The sequence below is a fragment of the Vipera ursinii genome, assembly GCF_947247035.1.
Source record: "Vipera ursinii genome assembly, chromosome: 14".
NCBI lineage: Eukaryota > Metazoa > Chordata > Lepidosauria > Squamata > Viperidae > Vipera > Vipera ursinii.
Window position 1 is genome coordinate 595,617 of NC_139527.1, and position 18,907 is coordinate 614,523.

General features: G+C 49.0%; 1 protein-coding gene across 1 annotated transcript in view; it reads right to left on the minus strand.

The window, feature by feature from the left end:
* MYO1H (myosin IH) overlaps positions 1-18,907 on the minus strand; it is a 38,033-nt gene that overhangs the window by 7,009 nt on the left and 12,117 nt on the right. The window contains 15 exon segments of the mRNA XM_083373340.1: positions 71-117; positions 213-307; positions 483-574; positions 1,101-1,181; positions 1,802-1,907; positions 2,168-2,235; positions 2,431-2,550; positions 2,649-2,720; positions 3,065-3,178; positions 3,306-3,404; positions 3,534-3,713; positions 4,187-4,267; positions 4,429-4,627; positions 4,888-5,003; positions 5,572-5,733. Of these exon segments, the coding sequence (XP_083229466.1) occupies positions 71-117; positions 213-307; positions 483-574; positions 1,101-1,181; positions 1,802-1,907; positions 2,168-2,235; positions 2,431-2,550; positions 2,649-2,720; positions 3,065-3,178; positions 3,306-3,404; positions 3,534-3,713; positions 4,187-4,267; positions 4,429-4,627; positions 4,888-5,003; positions 5,572-5,733 (1,632 nt within the window).

Sequence of the window (18,907 nt, forward strand, 5' to 3'; positions counted from 1 at the left end):
ACTTCTATTTCCATTCCTTAACTCCAAGACAAGATAGAAGTCCACCTCAGTTGATCCAAAATACTCTTACCTCTTTGAGGTTCCGGTAAAGCAGATCGTTATTTTTCTCCAAAAATCCTAAGGGGCAGCAGGAAATAAAGTTAAAACAGTGCTAATAACCAGCCACCAACCAGCCTTCCAAGCCAGTTCCCACGATGGCCTCCCTCTCTTACCCACGGTGCAGTAGGTCACTTCGCCAGCGTAGTGAAGCAAGCGGAAGTCCAGCCAGTCGATGGACTTCCGGGTTTTCTGGTCTGCAAGCTTTCGACTGCGGAGAGAGATGGAGAAAAAAAGACAGAAAATTTCCCCCCCCCTCAGAGAGGATTCCACCGGCTGCTGCACCAGGATGAAAGGCGGAAGCCAGGATGCTGAGGCTGAACTAGCAGGTGAACATCACCTGGGAGGCAACCCCATCCCTCTGGCGTGGCGGGTCTGGCACTTACGTCACAAAATGGGCATGATCTCCTACTTTCTCCTCCAGTTTTTCCAGGAAGCTCAGGTCAGTGGCTTCACCGGGCCGCAAGCATTCTTCATCCTTAGAGAAGAAAGGCAAAAGACCGTTGCTGGGTCCCCACCTGAGCAATAAACAAGGCCTCTGGCTTAAGGTAATGCCTGAACCGGGCCATTCTAACTTGTTCAATGAATCCCGCTGAAAAATCCTGGTTATGTGTGGGGCACAGCCAATGTGACTGGCTCTTGAATCTAAACCAGGTTTATGTTTACAGCTGTCAGCCAGCACATCTGGAGGACTCTCGATCCAGAAAAGTGGACATTGGAAGCACCTCCAAACATCAAAGAAAATTCTTTCAATGTGTTCCTCATTCCCAGGTCAGCCCCAGGTTCTATAAAACCACCCTGTGGTCCACTTTCCCTTCTCTGCCACTCTACCACAAAAACAGAACTGCAGTTTTGTGAGAATGTGCATGACTCTTTGATAGAAATCCCTAGCCAATTTAAAACTTTTCAGTTCCCAAAATTGCTTTAGAGGGCAAGTTATATTTACTTACTCAAGTTATATTTACTTACTCAGTAAACCTACTCAAAAATCAATGTTTTCTTACCAATATGGAAATGATGCCTTTGTGCTTTTCCTCCACGAGGTCGCATATGATCTTGTTGTTAAAATAAGGGACCGGTTCCCACTACAGTTAGGAGAAAAACACAGGCGGTCAAGGCACCGCAAGGCCATATTTGGCCAAGTAAAATTCTACTTAAAAGAGCGAGTCCATCTCCACAAGCCTGTAGAGACAGAATTTAGATGGACTCTAGGAAGAAAACTTAAAAGTTTGGGGGGAGTTTTAAAATTTTTCCACAATTTGGGCTGAGAATACACACTGAGTTTACACCAAGAAGAATCCTGCTCTGGTAAAATTTGGCAGGATTTTGTTTGGCTTTAAACATACTGTGAGATCTGCTTGACCAGATTCAGTGATTGGATAAAATGAGCAAATTTGTAAAAAAAAAAAAAAAAAGCTTCTCCCCAACCACGTTTGCTCTGCAAAAGATCATTGTCTTCTCCGATTCTTGAAGCACCTCTTGACTCCTACAGGAGCATCTAAATTCCCACTTGAGAAGCAGGAGGCCCCCTCCCTCCCACCCCCAGGTAGCCTCCAGGGTGGCTTGACCACTGCAGCTTTTCCGGCTCCTTTGCGCCCCCTCCGGCCCTGGGGCTGCCAAGCCTAGCAAGTTCTTGCTTCGGGGAGCCTGGGGGCGAGGGGGGGGGGAGGTTGAAGGGGAAGAAGGGAGGCAGAGCAAGAGCTACCTCAATGCCTTCCAGCTCATATTCTTCCTGTTCTGTCTTCAGGGTCATTTCGATCAGCAGCTGGTGGAGTTTCTCATTGCAATAGTTGATACAAAACTGTTCAAAACTTGAACACGCGGACAGAAAAAAGAGCAAAAAGCAAAGTCCTTTTAAAACAGCCGTGTTCTAGGAGCGTTTCTGGGCTGTACCGCCTTGACCACCCCGCGAGCCGAGGAAGGGAGGTTGTACCGTCACGGCCTCCTTCTGCCCTTCCTCTTCCTCCAGACTCCGCGTGTGTTCTTGTATCTCTTTAGCTCATCTCATTTTTTAAACGCATCCATCCATCGTTTTAAAAAGTGATTTGATCTAGGCTGAGCGGGGACCTACCTGTTTGTCTCAAAGACTTCAAAGCCATAAATATCCAGCAGCCCGATCACGGTTTTCCTGCTGAAGTCCTACCGAAGGAAGACAAGCAGTGGGTGGGGGGTCCCGACAGGAAGCTCCCCTGAATGCCTGTGCAGAAATCGGACCCCAGGCACAGAGCCCCCAAGCAATCCCCCTCAACCCATCAGCCTCCCCAGACCGCAAGGGACTTGAAGAGATGCGGCATTTACACAAGTGAGTATTACAAAAAGCAACGAAGGACCAACCCTGTTGGCTAAAGAACTGTTGATTTTGTTGACCAGCCAAGTAAACGTCCGTCCGTAGATGGCTTTCGCTACGGCGTCCCGAGCGTAAAATGCCAGGTCCACATCTAAGGGGCTTAAAACCTTCAGGGAGGGAGGGAGGAAGAAAAGCACAGTGGGCATACATGGGGGAGGGTTTGCTTATTACTTTCTGGCAAAGGAGCGGGGAGGATGGGTGGCACCTCTTCAAACCGGGCCTCAATTTTCCTGTGGGTTAGGGATTCTTGAAGGATGGACAGATGGACGCCCAAAAGCTAGAGAGAGGAGGGAAAAAGACGTCACCAGGTGCGGGACAGCCGCAGGCCACTCTAGAAATCTGTGCTCGACTCTTTATCAGCGCTGTAGTTCAAAACCTCGGGGAGATGGGGGAAGCTTTTGCAGCTACTCCATGCTCAGAACTACTCCTGTGATGCTGCATTCACACCGCTAGGTGCCTGGCATTGTGGCTGAATTCCCACAGGGCAAAATGCCTGCCCATAAGTGCCCTGTGCCCGTGCCAGGGTGGGGGAGGCTGGTGTTTTAAGGACACCTTGCGCTTTGCACCCGGGGCTGGCCTCCTCCAAATTAGTTCAGAGTCACTGACAGCCCCAACTGGCACCTTGGAGATCCAGTGGAGTTGAGTGCCGTTGGTGATGATGGCGTGGCCGTTCTTGTCTTCTTCAAACTGGATGTTGCCCAGATGCAGGACACTCGCAATTATCCCCAAGAGATTCTGGAAATGAAGACAGAGAACGCTGCAAAATCCAGCACAACTCAATCTCCTCACTACGGGAAAGGGGTTGCTTTATATCTCTCTATAAAACTCTCTTTTCCTCTCTGCCGCCTCGTAAGGTTCCTACCTCAACGTCTCTTGGGGCAAAGTCAATGACCACAAAGGCTTTCTGGACTGTTCTCCAGTCACTTTTGTCATTAATGGAAGACACTTTGGCACAGCCTCCCTGCAGAGGAAGAGAGGAACAGCATGGCGCCTTTTGCAAAGTCAGGCCGATGCCGGAGGGGCCTCCAGACACCTGGGAATTGCAGTCTACAGACACAAAGCTGCACTCCACCCCCCCACCCCCACACACCTGGACTAGGTAGCTGTACTTTTGAGGGCTGCCTTCCAGGCCCAGCCCCTCCAGCAGCTCCTCCTCTGCCCCCTCCAGCAGCTGGTAGAAGACGTGGAAGTTGCGTTCCCCAGGGTTCTGGTGCACGACACGGGACTTCTCAATCAGGTAGCTCAGGATGTGCCCACCGACCGGAGCACCCTGCAGAGAGCAGAATGGAAGAGGCTGACAGGGAGCATGGGAGCAAAGCAGGCACGTCACACATACCCCCAAGCCGAGGGCGCCCCGGGGCAGAGGGGAATGGGGAAGGCCGCTTCTCAGGGCCCCTGGGAGATGCCACCAGGTGAGGAAGCCCAGAGCCGAGGCTGTCAGATCGGGTTGATGGAAAGAGATGCATTCTTCTCCCCCCCCCCCCCGGCCTGGAAGGACACTGCTGGCTGATCCTCTCCGTCCCAACCTGGCCTCCTTCACAGGGGCGTTGTGGAGGTAAAAGCAAAAGAAGGCACGGGTGTCACCACTTTTACTTTCTGACAAAAATAAAGAATATAACCTCTAATAACAAATACATAATAAATAAAAGATTCTACAAGGTGGCCACATTTCATTGTTCCAGATCAAAGAGTTAAAAACGCGAGGTCTTTTTTTTTTAACCCCAACGATTTTGCAAGCTTTACCTTAAAATCAAACTGGATGTCCATGTACTTCCCAAACCTGCTTGAATTGTCGTTCCGTAACGTTTTGGCATTTCCAAACGCCTGTGGGAGAAGCAGTTTGGGAATTTAAGGGCGGATGGGGCCCCCTTTCCTCTCCTGCCTTCAGAGGAAGTCCCTCCACCATCGAGACCAACAGCCTGGAGAGGCCACAGGCCCCCTTGATTTCGCCCGCCACCTCCGTGGGACTTCGGTCCTCTTGGTACCTCCAGGACAGGATTGGAGAGGAGCAGGCGATCCCGGACAACCTGCAGCTGCTCTGTGGTAGGACAGGTCATGGCGAAGAACTGGAGGATCTTCTTGGAGGCTTCCGTCTTCCCGGCTCCGCTTTCTCCAGAGATCAAGATGAAGTGGTTGTTGTACTCGGTGCACATGAGACGGTAGGCGTTGTCGGCAACGGCGTAGCTGGAGAAGAGGCAAGAAGGACAGAGTGAGAAGCTCCTACCCAGAGGGTAAGAAGAACACGACTGGGCATTTTCCAGATGGGGCTTCAACTCCCCAACCAGTACTGGGACTACCTCCCGTGTATACTTATTTGGGGGCTGTATTTTTGTATTTTAATTCCCCTTAAGTCTGGGTGGATGGATGGATGGATATGAGCTGAGGATCCCATCTGGGCACAAGGAAGGCCACAGAGCAGGAAATGGCTCGGCATCTTTGCTCACATGTGTGGCGGCAGCTCAAAGAAGTTGACCCCTTTGTATTGTCCCATCTGCTTCATGGTATAGATGTCCAACTCTTTGTAGGGATTCACAGACACAAGGAGAGTGCCGATGTAGGTCTAGGAGGGAAAAGCAAGAGGAATTCAGGCTGGCAATCAGCACGGATCTTCAGAACAAAGTAGACGGTGCCCCCCCTCCCCAATCCAACATCAACCTGTATTAGGTGCTCCTCACGCCTAAGGACGTATCTGGAGGATGTGAGTGCCCCAGAGAGAGACGACCTTTCAGGAGCAGCCCCGTTGTCAGGAGGCCACCCTCAGATGGGCGACACTGAGAGATGGCGAGCAGCAGCAAGGAACGGAGGGCAGACTGGCTGACTGCTCTGGGAGCAACAGTTACCCTCCCTAACACTTCCCTCCCCAGGGCCAGAGGGAAAGAGGGAGGTGTCGCTCGTTGGGCGCACCAGCTGTCCGTCAAGGAGAGGGCCACAGCCTCCCATTTCCTCACACCCCTCGCAGACTTGTGTTCTGGCTCTAAATTGTCCCCTGAACCTTCAAAAGGCAGCAGCCCATCGGATTCCGTTCAACACGTCTGGTCTAACATTACTCTAGCGCCCTCCTTCCATACCCAGCCCGGTGACAAGAGCAGCCCTGTTGCAAACGGACTGGCAGCTTCATTTTTAATTACATAGATGAGGTTCTCCCGGTATCGTTTGCGCAGGTTGTCCAGGAAAGCCGATTCGCTCGTGTGAGAGTCGAGGAGGACGAAATCTTGAACGCCGACCCTGTCCCGGGCGATCAGAGCCCCCTCCATGTTCAGCTGGAGGGGCTTCTTCCACACTGCCTCCTTCTGCAAGTGCACAAGGAAATGGCCCAGTTAGGGGGATAAATCGTCAGACTTTCCTCCTGGTCCTGGGAATATTCACGTAAGTGATGGGGAGGCTGTCTTTTTCTTTTCAGATAACCAGAAACCAGAAATCTTGGCAAGCTACCCACAGGAATGCCTTTTAAAGTTTCCCAGGCTGCAAAATTGGAGGGTGATTTATTTTAATAAATGTAGCCAAGCTGGCACATTGAGTAACTTCACAAAAACAAGGGAACAAAAATCTATGACATTCTCTCTGTGGATACATTGAGCTGGGCCTTTTTCTTTTCCTGAAGCCAGGGAATTCTGTTGCAATATTTTCACGCATACTGGATACAAAATGCCAGCTGCAGTCCTAGAATTACGCTGCCCACCCTGCTATCCAAAGCCCGAGAACTGGTATCTGGACCCGCTCAGGAGACCCAGCACCTCCGCTGTCCTGCAGCTGGACATGGGCTGAAGCCTGGCCTGGCTGCTTGCCCTGCCTGAGGCGGAAGCAGCCCTTCAGCTCTCCTCTGCTGCAGCTCAGAGCAGATAAAGATCAGATCCTGGCGCTCTCTTGATCGTGATACCAAGTTACCGAAGCTGCAACCCAGATACTGATTTCAACTTGCAAGGTCAAAGTTTTCCTTGCGGAATAGGCTTTGCTATTATTTCATTCTGGAATGTCTGGGGGGGGGGAGGAAGAGGATGAGGAGGTTAAGCGTGATGTAGAAATGGAGGAGGCTACAAAAGGCTGTAAAAATCCTCTTAACAGTTGTGCTCCTGGCACCTTTTCTCCCTGTTTGAGATGCCGGCACCTTCTCCTCCCCCGTCACCTGCCAGGCTCCAGGTCTTGTGCTTCGCCTCTGCAGATTTCACAAAGGACCCCTTTGTGAGTTTTGCTGGGACTTAAACCTATTATGGCAGGATTGGCCCTGCCTGCAGGACCGTTCCGAATCGTGAGAATATTTCCCATCATTCTCCCAGCCTGCAACTTGCCAAAGTTTTGAGGACGCTTCTTCTGAAATAGTGATGTTCGGGCATCTTTTCTGCCTTTGTCAAGAGAGCCACTTCTGGCTGAGCTGCAGTTTTCCCCCCATGGACAAAAATGACTTAAGGCCACAGACAGAGATACAAAGGGCCCCCCTTAAGAGACCCAGACTCCGCATTTCCCACTGGAACTTTGCAGCCCTCCCCCCAGCTCATCCCACTTTCCTCTGGGAGGGGCTCAGAGTCAACTGGACATTCCAGTCTAGGGAAAACCCGGCCACGATCCTACTTTTCCACGTCTCTTTTGTGGTGGGAGACAATGAAAATGGAGACCCCTCCGCTTGGCCAAACACTGCAGGATGTGGGAATGAAATAAGCTGCAGGCTTCTCCCCAGCTTTTATATCAGGAAAAATCAATGGAAAATCTATGTACGTGCCCAGAGTGAATATCCATCACGGGGCAGAGAGCCTCTCCGCAATTCCAGTGAATAACTACGTTAGCCAGCTAAGATATCTGGCTCCACTGCTGTGACAGATTTGATCCTTTTAATAATTTTCTTCTTAGGAATTAATTGCTGCTCTCTTCCCTTGACCGGAAGAGAAAATGCTTGCCACGGAAAAGGCGCAAATTAAAATGAAATCTTGCTTCCCATTCCAGGGAATCTTAGGAGGTCTGGCTTAACATCCCACTGGCCATTATATGCCTGGGATCACAGCCACAGAAAAGAAAAAAAATCCAGGTTCACTTATTAGGATTGAGGAAAAACTACTGGAAAGAAAAGATGAACTACAGGGATGGCAGTTGCACCCTTATGAAAAAAGACATCCATCGTTACGCCAAATCATGACTGGAGCAATACTTAATGAACTCCCTCAGTGTTTGGAAACTCAGAATTTATTGGACCTGAACACCCTAATTTTACAAACAAAATCTCTGGGGCTGCCTTATTAATTCCTAGGTCCTTAACTTTTCACGCTCGTACCAGTCTTAGACTGTTAAATTGCAGATGATTCATTTTAACAAGTACCACAACCGCCACATCAATAACAAGAATGCCTTACCTTTCCTGCCGCCAGAGAGAGAGAGAGAGGGAGGGGGGAGGGAATGGATAAGCTGCCTGGGGATTTGAGCTCCTCAGCCTGAACTCTCCCTCCTGAGGTTCCTCTCTTTCAGCTTGACAAAGTTCTCCTCCTTTGCCCTGAACCTCCTCAGAACGCTCGTTCTCACTTCACCTCACTTCTCGCTGTAACCCGCATCTCTCTCGCTTCCACCTCTTTGGCAGGGAGGAAGGAGCCCAAGCAAAAAAAAAAAAAAAAACAACTCTTGGCCACGCAAGGCAGCATTGTTCAAATGAGCCCTGTCCTCACCCAGCCAGAGAGAGAGAGAGAAAGAGACTGGCTGAATTGTCCTCTGATGTAACATCTCAGCAAAGAGATGAGAGAGAGAGAGAGAGAGAGAGAGAGAGAGAGAGAGAGAGAGAGAGAGAGAGAGAGAGAGAGAGAGAGAGAGAGAGAGAGAGAGAGAGAGAGATTCAGTTTCTCCTCCTTGCAGGGCCACCAATTTTGGTACCTAACAGTCTTGGATTCATCCTGCCATCCCAAGTCAGAAAGTGTCTGGTAGCAACCATGGATTTGCTCAGCTGGTTCCTCCTACTGCAACAGACCAGTGTCTACAAGTTGTCTTATCCTCACACAGGAAGTGGTTGGGCCTGGATGTTTTGCAGCCCTTACTAAGGCCATCAACTGAAGTTTGAAAGCTCTGCTTGAATTATGCTCTGCTGCATCTTGGGTAACATTTCAGCAGGCGAAAATCCAAAAAGCAGCTAATTCAAGAGCAAAGCAGGGCACCCAAGTGTATTTTCTCACTGGCCCTGCAGTCAAACGCAGCATTTCTCAACCTTGCCTTCCCCAGGAAGCAGGTGGTTATTGAAGTCCACCCATCTTAAAATTGCCAGGGTCCAGAAACGTTAGCCTAACCCCATGAATACAGCGAAAGACCCCCAACCCTGGCACAGGACCGGTGGATCAGGGCTTTATCCGAAAGAGCTTACGCTGCATGACTGCAGAACAAAAGTGTCCTCTCATTCACCCATTCCACACGAAAGAAATTGCAGGTCACAGGCAGAAGATGCCTACACACGGGTGTATTTTCCTAACATCGAGTGCTGGGTCGATCTTAGGGTCTACCATGATTTGGTACCAGCACAGAGAAAACCTTTAGAAAGCAGAGAGTTTGAGGCTGATCATGGAGAGAAGCAAGCCCACAGCCATCTGACAGGAGAGTACAAACACGCTCAGCGTGTCTTGCAGCTCGTTTCCTTCAGCCTGGAGAGGCGCAGCCAATGAATGATAGACCTGTTGCAAGGATGCTGTGAAGGCCAAATGTGCCTTGCTAGTGCCGTCTCCACAGACTAGAATTCCCTTTTCTCCACAAGAGGTCACCCTAAGCTCCTTCTCAAGTGAAACATCGACATTTCTGCTCATTCTAGGGGGGGAGGAAGCCAAGTGGCCCCATCAGAGAACATAAAAGCTGCTGTCTTCATCTAAGCCGCTTCTGGAGCTTCACACAACAACAGGCTGGGAAAGATTCTACAAAATCCGGGTTGCGTTAGGGACCCCCCTCGGCTACAAGCGTTTAGACAACCAAGAAAGACAACGCCAATCCTTTGCTACCACCTCGGCATCTGTTCAGGTCTGCCCAGTTGAAATGAGTGTGTAACGCTACAATATCCCACATATTGGAGACTGCTAAAAAGTTCACACACAAAGAGAATCTCAAGGGAAGAAAAGAAAAACAGTTGTGAAATGAAGAAAGTCCATAACTAGTCCATGGATTGAATAAACCACAATGTCAGCATTTGAACTAAGTCCGCAGCAAACAAACCGCATTATGGCTTACAAATATTTTAAATTCATATGAATTATGGCATGAATATATTCATCAAAATATGTGAACCTACAAAGTTTTTACTGTAGCAATTTGGGTAGGGGGCTCCTCCTCCCGCCTTTGACTCTCCTAGCCATTCAACTTCTGGCGCTGCAGTTAATTTCTCCCACTGTAAACATGACATCAGAGGGCCCAAGGCCATCTGCCCAGCATTTGCTCCGTCACACAGGCCCCTGGCGAAACCCACCAGCAGCCTGGAAGTGACCTACATTGCATGCCCGCCTCCCGAGTTTTCTCTGCGTTTTCTTCCCTCTGTTTCATTCTGCTATCAGCAAGTGCAAAACCTTCCGTTTCCCATTTCATTTGCCTTTCCTCAAACCGGGGTGGCTTTTGCAAAAGTGTGAATTCTAGAATCATTTCACCACATCAAAACTGCAAGAAAGAAAGAAAAATTGTCTATGAACCTATTCTTATATGAATCAAGAATATATCTGCCTGAACGATGCTGCGTTCATCTATGGGGTTTTTAATTAGTGTTTTAAATTTCATGTTAATAAAAGTTTTTACTCCAAAGGCTAATGTGCCTTTCATAATTTGCTTTGCTGCTTGGGAAAAGAATATCACCACTGAATCCTAGAAACAAGAAAATCTTAAATGTGTTTGCATCCCACAGAACTTTTTCCAGACTTGAAGCCACAGAAAATGCAGGTTTTGAGGCTGAACGGTGGACAATTTCGACCGTTTTGAGGCTGAACGGTGGACAATTTCGACTGTTCCTTGTCTCTAAGTTTGGCACAGCCAAAAGAGTCATCGACAATCCCTGGAAAATGGAAGGGTCAAAGGGGAGCTGCACCTCAGTCTCCAAAATCAAAAGCAAAAGGGGGGGGGAAGGCCCTCCGATGTTCAAACATTTCTCCAAACCCCCAAAACTTCGAACGCTCCGAGGGCCTTCCTGGGTGCCATCTTGCAACACCCCCCCGGCCCTTTTCACCGCCATCAGGAGACGGGCCAGAAAGAGCTTAGGGATAATCCCCTGAGAATCAAAACCCTTCACAAGGAAAAGAAAATAAAGCCTTTTTCCCAAAGTGCTTGTGAAGGACAACATTTTTGTACCCATCACATAAAACGTTTTAATACGCTACAATCCTTTACACTGATATCCCTCCATTTCCTTTCAATAATTATTCATTAGAAAACATTTAACGTCACTGCAGATTTCACACCGGGCACTCTGGGCACAAAAGCCCGGCCGAGGAGCCTTTTAGAGCGCGGCCTGGGCTAATCTGAGAAACGGCGGGGAGGGGGAGGGCCGGGCAGGACACAACAGCCCCGATAAATGGGGCGGCCAACGGTCAGGTCTGCCTGCCTCCCTTGACGCGCTTCAGGTTGATGAGAGCAACAATGGAGATCTGTTCCTGGCCCTTCCTCCTCCTGGACAAGTCCAGGGCGGCTTCACCAGGCCAGCTCTGACCTGGAGACCAGGACCTCCTCGTGTCCCACCTGCAGGAGGACAGCTCCAGAGCCCAGAGCCCACTCTTTGGGGTTCTCCTGCTCTGGGAGGCAGGCCAAGAGCATGACTTAAAAGACGGGAAGAAGGGTCAAGACGAGCGGCCCAAACTGGTGGGCTGGTGATCCCCAGCCCTGGACCGGAGGGGAAGGCAAGGCCCCTGGCCCAGCCTCCTCTAGGCCTTCTCAGCTCAGGATGGGGCGGAAATGTTGGGACCCTGGAGGAGAGCTGAAAACAGAGGCCAAGGCGGCTGCTGAGGGCCTCAGAACGGCCCAAAGGGGAAGCACACCGAGCGGGCTTTTTATCTCTGTTTTTATCCTGGGAAAAGCAGGGTGGATGGAACGGTCCGATTCCTTGCCGCGGCCAGTTTTTGGCAGAGGAGGGGTGGATGGACAGAGTTTTCCTTTTCTTTACCCCCCTCCGGGCTGTTTTAAAACGCTCCTCTGCCAGCCACAGCCCCGGCCTTTTTACGGCTCCCCTTGTCAAAACATTTCAGGAGGTTAATGATCCAAGCCAGGGAACCGCACCTCCCATTCCTCCTTTCCAGAGGCCCATAAACAACTCCACCACCGTGGCAAAACAGGCCTATTTGCATCCTCTCATCAAAGCTGAAATACCTTCAGACACTCCAGAAAGCAGACACTGCAATGATTCAATTTATGACAACCAATTTTAACATGTCCCCCCCCCACACACACACTTTGCTATTTAGGGAGAGCATTGGAGGGGTTGGGGGGGACCTCTAGAGTGGCACCTTGCCTCTAGAACATCCTTCAATTGGATAGACAAATCCCTCTCTTCTGATAGCTTTTAAATAGACTGTAATTATGCTTTATTTACCTCCCATATAAGTTACGCTGTGAGGTGGTTTTACTAATTGGTTTATGAGCTGCCTGTTCCCAGACTGAAAGGAAAAGCCAACTCCCTCACTGCCTCCCAGGAGCCTCCTCTTTCTGCTCTGGACGGGGGTCTTTGGCTTCTGAGAGGGAAAAGCCTCTCCCCAAGGAGAGGGCAGCCGTAATCTGCCCAGGGTCCCTGTGGAGCTGGGTACGCTCAAAATGGAAGTAACAACAAGGGTCTGCTTATTTAGGACTGCTACAATGGTGCTGGCGCTTGACACAAAGTGGCTCTGGTTTGCTTTCTAAGTTTACAGATCTTTTAACACTTTGTTGCAATAAGACCTTAATTTAATTGCCTATCAATGAGGACCCAGATTGTTGGGGGCAATAAGCTGACTTTGTAATAATGCCGCTTGGGGTGTGTGTGAAAGCCCTAATAAGCAAGCATATACATAGAATGAAGGCTACTGCTAAGCTTGTAAGCCGCCCTGAGTCTTCGGAGAAGGGCGGGATATAAATGGAAATAAAATAAATAAATAAAAATAAATCATTTTGCAAGCCTGAATAGCTGAAAGATCAGGAGAGAATCCTTCAGAATAAGTAAATGAACAGCAAACACCAGGAATAGATGCCTCCCTTCCACACAGCCATGTATCTTTAAGCATCAGGCAAGCTGTAAGTATGGGGGGGGGAAAGCGAGTGGGGCAGCAATTCTCTGTGATCCAGCCAACAGGGAAGCCGGGCCTGTTGCTAACCTTCCGGAATCACTTATTACAAAGGAACGCAACCATCTCGGTCTGCAGAATCAGTGAAAACAGCGGCAAAGACCCCCCCAACCCGAGGTCTGCCCTGTGTGTCCTTCAGCATTTCACTGCACCCCAATTTCACTTAGCAGAGCATAAAAGAGCATCCAAACTCCACAACTGCAGCAATTCACACTCTTCTCCCTTCTGCCCTTGTTTCCTCCGTACAGATTCACAGGGACCCCCCGTATTTTTTAACCCTACAAAAGCCGAAGGGTTTATAGAGGGAGAAGCAAACCGTTCCCTCCTGAAGCTGCCCCAAAGAGGCCCGGAGAGCACTCACCGCCAGCAGCCCCTCCATTCTGGGGCACAAACTCTCAGCCGCCCTCCCTCCTCCAGGCAGCCGGCCGTGGTGCAAAGGCCCCTTTTATGGCTTGCACCAACGGTGAGTGGTGCAGCTGTTTCACTTTGGGTTGGGTTCGCTCAAAGGAAGTTTGGGATCCTGCAGCAGCAGCAGCAGCAGCAAAGCTGCACCAGGCGGCTCTGAAGCTTTTCTGCAGAAGGTGGTCTTGACCTGGGGGGTGGGATCCCATACCAGCCACCCAGCTCAGCATTCGGCTTTTTCAGGGAGGGAAAATACAGAATTTTAGAAAGTCAATTGTGCTACATCTCGGGCAATGAACACCCATGAAGTGTGAGAGGGCCTGGAGCCGACTCATTTATTTCAACATGAATTTGCTGATTAATCTCTAAATCTGCTTCCCAACTCGGCAGCCTCCTGTTATCCCAACTCTGCGGAGACTGAAGTTCCACCTTCTCTCTCACCAAAATGTCAACCATATGGTTCCCCCACGTCCTCCCCCTCCCTTGTGCTTTCAGTAGCAGCCAAACCCCTGGAAATTAAACAGGTAAAGCCTTTTTCTTCCCCCAGCTCTGAAGCAAGAGTTCTATGGCCCCAGCTTTATTTTGGGGAACATTGTCCAGGGTGCAGAGAGACCCACCGCTTAAATTTTAAACCCCGCTTCCCCTAACAAGCTCCCCCCCCCGCCCCGGCCCTGCCTTGCTTAACAAATAAATAAACGAATGAACAGATTCTGTTCTGGGCTGCTTCACAGCTGACTGCGTTGGGAAATTAGATTTTTATAACAGCCTCATTGGAAAGAAAAATGAAACAGCAAATAAATGACCTGACCCTTCTTTAAATTTACTGCCGTGTCACCTCTGACTTCCAGTTCAGCATAATTACAAATCCTGTTTGGTAATCAGAATCGCAATGGCTTCACCAATTTAAACACAGCACAACGTTCAGGCCAGCCTCCAAACTCACAAGGACCCGAATTAACGCTCCTTTTGCCTGGCTGAAAGCAAAGCTGTCTTTTCCATATAAACATTTCATTATAATTAAGGATTGGTCTGCAACTATGTTTTGTCCTCTGCCAGATATTGTTGGCACAAAAAAGCCACAAAGCAACCAATTCCTTTCCCTTTGGGGTGGGAGAGAAAAAGGCCCACTTGCACCAAAGCCATTCCCTGTTGCCGTCTCCGGTCCGGAATACGGCTCTAGGGCTTTGCACATACTAGCACATTTTTTTAAAAGAAGTGCTGTGTTAAACACACCCTTCACAATGATGGATCCATCTGTTGAACTGAAGTCTAGAACGCTTCCTCCTTCCAATTTTCCCTCCTTCTCCCCCACTGAAGTGGCGCTTTTCAAACTTAGCAACTTTGATGGAAGAATTTCAATTCTGAGAGTTGAAGACCACACATCTTAAAGTTGCCACCTTTGAAAAATATGGTGCTAGAGTAACACAATGCTGTCGTTAAGGGGCTAGAAAGAGATCCACCTCAACCACCTGGGTCACCCAGGCAAAGGTTGCTTGGCCTGGACAGAGCTGGTCCACCAGGAACAGATCCAGCCCCTCTCTCCTCTGCCCCCCCCCCCCGAGAATTTGCGGATTCCCTGATCTGTTGTAATTTCCCACAATGCCCTAGGGCATGGCCTCTGACTTGAAGGATGAAGACCTTTTTGTTGGAGGAAGTGAAGGTAGCCACTGTCCCTCCTAACTGGTTTTCCAGACCGTTTTTCTCATTCAGTCCTGTGACACTAGGCGTAATTCCCTCTTTTGTGGATGTGTCCCACAGCGGCAGCTTGCAGCCTGAGGTGGGATGACTCGGTGCACCTTTTGGGTGACAGTTCTTGCCTCCAACCGCCGAGACACACCCTGTTCCAGGGGACAGATTTGGTTCCAAATTGTTCATTCCACGAAGCCTTTGCTTTTTGGCTTATTTAAATGAAAGTTTTGGTTCTTGGTTTTACGAAAGAGCAGAGACACCTTCTGCTCTCTGGTAGGTCAGCGCTTCAGAACCTCTCCACACACAGGCCTGAATGGAGAGAAGTGGACTGAGAAGCAAAGGTCAGCCCGTCTCGCCCCCATTCATGCAATTTATGCAAAAGGGGGACATCCTGAGGCCTGGATCTCGGGCTCTCTCCTACCCGACAGCTCAGGATGTTTTAAGCATGGAAACTCCAGGGCATCAAGATTGCTCCCCAACATCAGAAGAGGACTGGGAGCAACCTTCTTATTCAAATTTGTGGGCGCTTCTCTCAGACTCCCCCAGGCTTTTTATTCCCATGGCCTCTCTTCCTCCTTCGCCGCCCTGGCCGTTACCTGGGTCGCCATCCTGAAGGCTGATCCTGAAGGCTGACGGTTCCGACTAAGCCGTTCAGGACTCGGGCGAGCTGGCTTGCTTAGGATCCAGCGTAGCATAACATGATGCCAGGAGCTCTGCAAAAAGACTTTTCCGTCCCAGCGAAGCACGCTTAATAATTCATGCTGCGTGTCGGCGGCTGAGCCCTCTGGGTCCGGGATGCTGGTATTGGCTCATTCTGCCGATAAGAATTAGACACTGGACCTTCTTGCAGATTAGGTTGCAGCAGGCACTGCCTGATCTTTGATTGCTGCAATTTCTTGACAGACTAATTACCAAGGACGAAAACAAAGCTGGGATGAAGGAAGGCATTTGAAAGTTCCCTGCTTCCCCGCAGCTCCTTCTGCTCGCCTGGTTAGGCCCCTGGGGGTCCCTTCCACAGACAGGTCCCATTTCAGGGGTCTATGGAAGTCAGCGTAAGGGTGACCTCTGCACTTAATAATGCATAGCAGCAGGTAAGCAAAGAGTTACAGGATCTCTTTTCACGAGTTTAGTCCCAGACTGGCGGCAGTGCTTAAAAATTAAAACTAACAAGAACCAGGCTGATGTTACGACTATATATTTATGTTAAATATCCTTAATAATTCAGGGATGCCTCACACTAGATGGAGACAGAATAAGTCACCTCCTGGTTGTAAAACTGCCTACTTAGGTGATGTAGAACTGTGTTTATGATTCCCACCCCAAAACACGGCACACTCTAGCCAGGTAGATGGCGGCAAGCTGCCGACTTCCAGGAATAAGGGAAATGCATCTTGCATTTAACAGAATAACGGAGTTGAAAGGGACCTCGGAGGTCTTCTAGTCCAACCCCCTGCTCAAGCAGGAGACCCTAGACCAGGGGTGTCCAACCTTGGGAACTTTTAAGATCTGTGGACTTCAACTCCCAGAATGCTGGCTGGGGAATTCTGGGAGTTGGCCCACAGGTCTTAAAATTGCCAAGGTTGGATACTCCTGCCCCATCCCATTCCCCACAAGTGGCTCTTCTTAAAAGCCTCCAGTAATGGAGCCCCCACAAAGCAGGACGTTTCTCCTTGGTTTTAGGTTGCTTCTCTCCCTGCTTTGCTTAGTGGGAAATAGTTACTATTACTTATTAATTCATAGCACACTTGCCTATCTGTCACTCTCCTTTTGGGTTGGCCCTGACTTTTAAAAAACGCTAAGCTAAAATCACATTACGGCTAAACATAACCCACAAATCCACTTTGGCACTCTCCTGAGGGGAAAAAAAATCAGCTCCCTCCTGCATTCTCCTGGCAAATGGGCTGCTAGCTGACATCCAAGCAGAGAAATCTCCCAGCTGCCTGGATTTCTCCCTTTCTCCGATGGGATGAATGACTTTTAAGCAACATAATACCTGTTTTGCTCCTGTTTCACACACCTGTTTCTCTGCCAGCAGCCCTAAAGGAGCAGAAATGAATGGTATTATTTACAGTAGGAAAAAATGGAAAGAAGATGATTTTTTTTGCCAAGTGCCTTGGTGTTTCTTCTTCAAATTTAATTGAATTCTTGCTTGTGCTAAGACAGTCATAAATTATTCAGTCCTGCATTCATTAATTCTAACTATTACAAGCAATAAGTTGGGTTTTACTGCATTGTTAGGGTTTCAAGCAGATAAATATGTCTGCTTGTCTTTAATCATACTCTTTTGATTAGTGATGCCACCTTGACTGAGCAATTTAAGTGTCTACAAATCATAGATATTAAATGAGTTGTAAGAAAGAGGCTAGGTATTTTGAAGACAATCTCATCAAATGTTTGTTTTCCAATCCTGCATTTGCAAGAATAGAAGGTACACAACACTGATTTCTTGGAATGATATCTGCTCGGCAAACCCCCCCCCCCCCACACCCACACCCAATATTTTCCTGCTTTGAAATCCAGTGGGGGAAAAATGGGATGGGATTTACAAGAGCTCTTGCAGGATGCTTTTGCTATAAAGGGTGATAAACAGTTCGGAATGCCATATTTCCTTCTTAGCGCCCGATTCTGTGCACCTTCCCTTCTCTGCCCATTTATATCAGATATCACCTCCTACTTTCCGGTCTCTGTCTAACTTTTAGACTAATTTTTTCCCCTCTCTTTCACTTTTCTTGAGGGAGCTTCCAAAATTCAACACGTGAAAGCTGATACCAGGTTACCCTGAACATCTTCCTCCTAGCGAAGTGACAGGTGTGTCTTCTCCCTCCCCACATCTCCAGGGAACAGAACATTGCATTACAGCTATAATTTCATGCTCTCTGGTTTGCAATAAAATATGGTACTGCGTTTTATAGTGCAATGAATTATGCGGGGGTTTAGCATTGCAACGCTAAGCACCCTTTGCATTTGGGAGAAGACGTGCTGAGCTTGTACTCTCGCCTTGCAGAGCGGTGCACGCACTTTTGGACATAATTTTAAGACGGCCTCCGTGCAAACAAATTAAGCTGGATTTGTTACCTCCACATGGAAGGCTTTTTTTTAAAACAATCCCCACTTATTAAAGCTGATGAAACAGAGGGATCTAGGTGAGGTTTCTGTTGTGCCAGAGCCCTCCCTGCCAGCTTCAAGGAATTTCAGAACTGCTACGAAATGCAGAGTAGATGTCAGGTCTCTCTTCAGTCTGCTTTCTCAAACCAGGCAGCAACCCCAGGTTCAGCCAATGTCTGAATGACACGGGTCCTCCTCATCCCCAGCTGCCTTTGTCCTCTTGGGGGGAAGAAAAGAGACGGCTGGGCTAAAATTTAGGCCTTGCTGGGGCTGTGAGATCTTCAACTTTCCTTTAAGGGGGGTGGGGGGGCCCTCTGCAGACTGCCCAACATTCAGGGCCAGGATTGGACTCACCGCAACAGAAGACTGAAATGGCAATCTGTGTCTGGATCTCTTCAGATATCAGCTTCTACTTTAGGGGACTGCAGGCAAAACAGGGTTAATCCAGATCTGGAGCAGGCAATAGAAGAAATGCAGGAATAAAAAGAAATGGGATTTAATCAGTATGACCTGCCAGTGTTTGGATAGCATATGTTTTTGCTGACAGATTATGAAACACAAGGCAGTTCTGTGAACGGTGAATGTCTAACAACACCGCCCCCACCCCAAGGAGCCGCTCTTACGTTTCAGCACCAGGATCAATAAACAGCCAACGTTGGGTTGGACACCCATTGAAAGGAATGGGAATGCTGCTAGGCTCCGGCCCGGCTTTCCTTCATTCAATGGCCTTCCACAATATAACTTCCCAGACGATTGTGGCCATTGTGTATTATTTAACTGTAGAGCCCAATTAAAAATAATGAAGCCTGTCTCTTCCTGCTAGGCGCTCTCGGCAATAATGGAGGCTGACTGGTCCTCACACAGCTCCATCTTTGTCTGGGGCTGGGGTCTTGGCTGGGGTCACTAGCATTCAGTGGCACAGCTCTGGCAACAAAACCTGGGTCATCCAAGCTTAAGGAACTCGGTTATTAAAGACGGAAGGAGGAAGTGAATCAAATATATAAAAAAGAATAACATCAATCCCCCTTTCTCC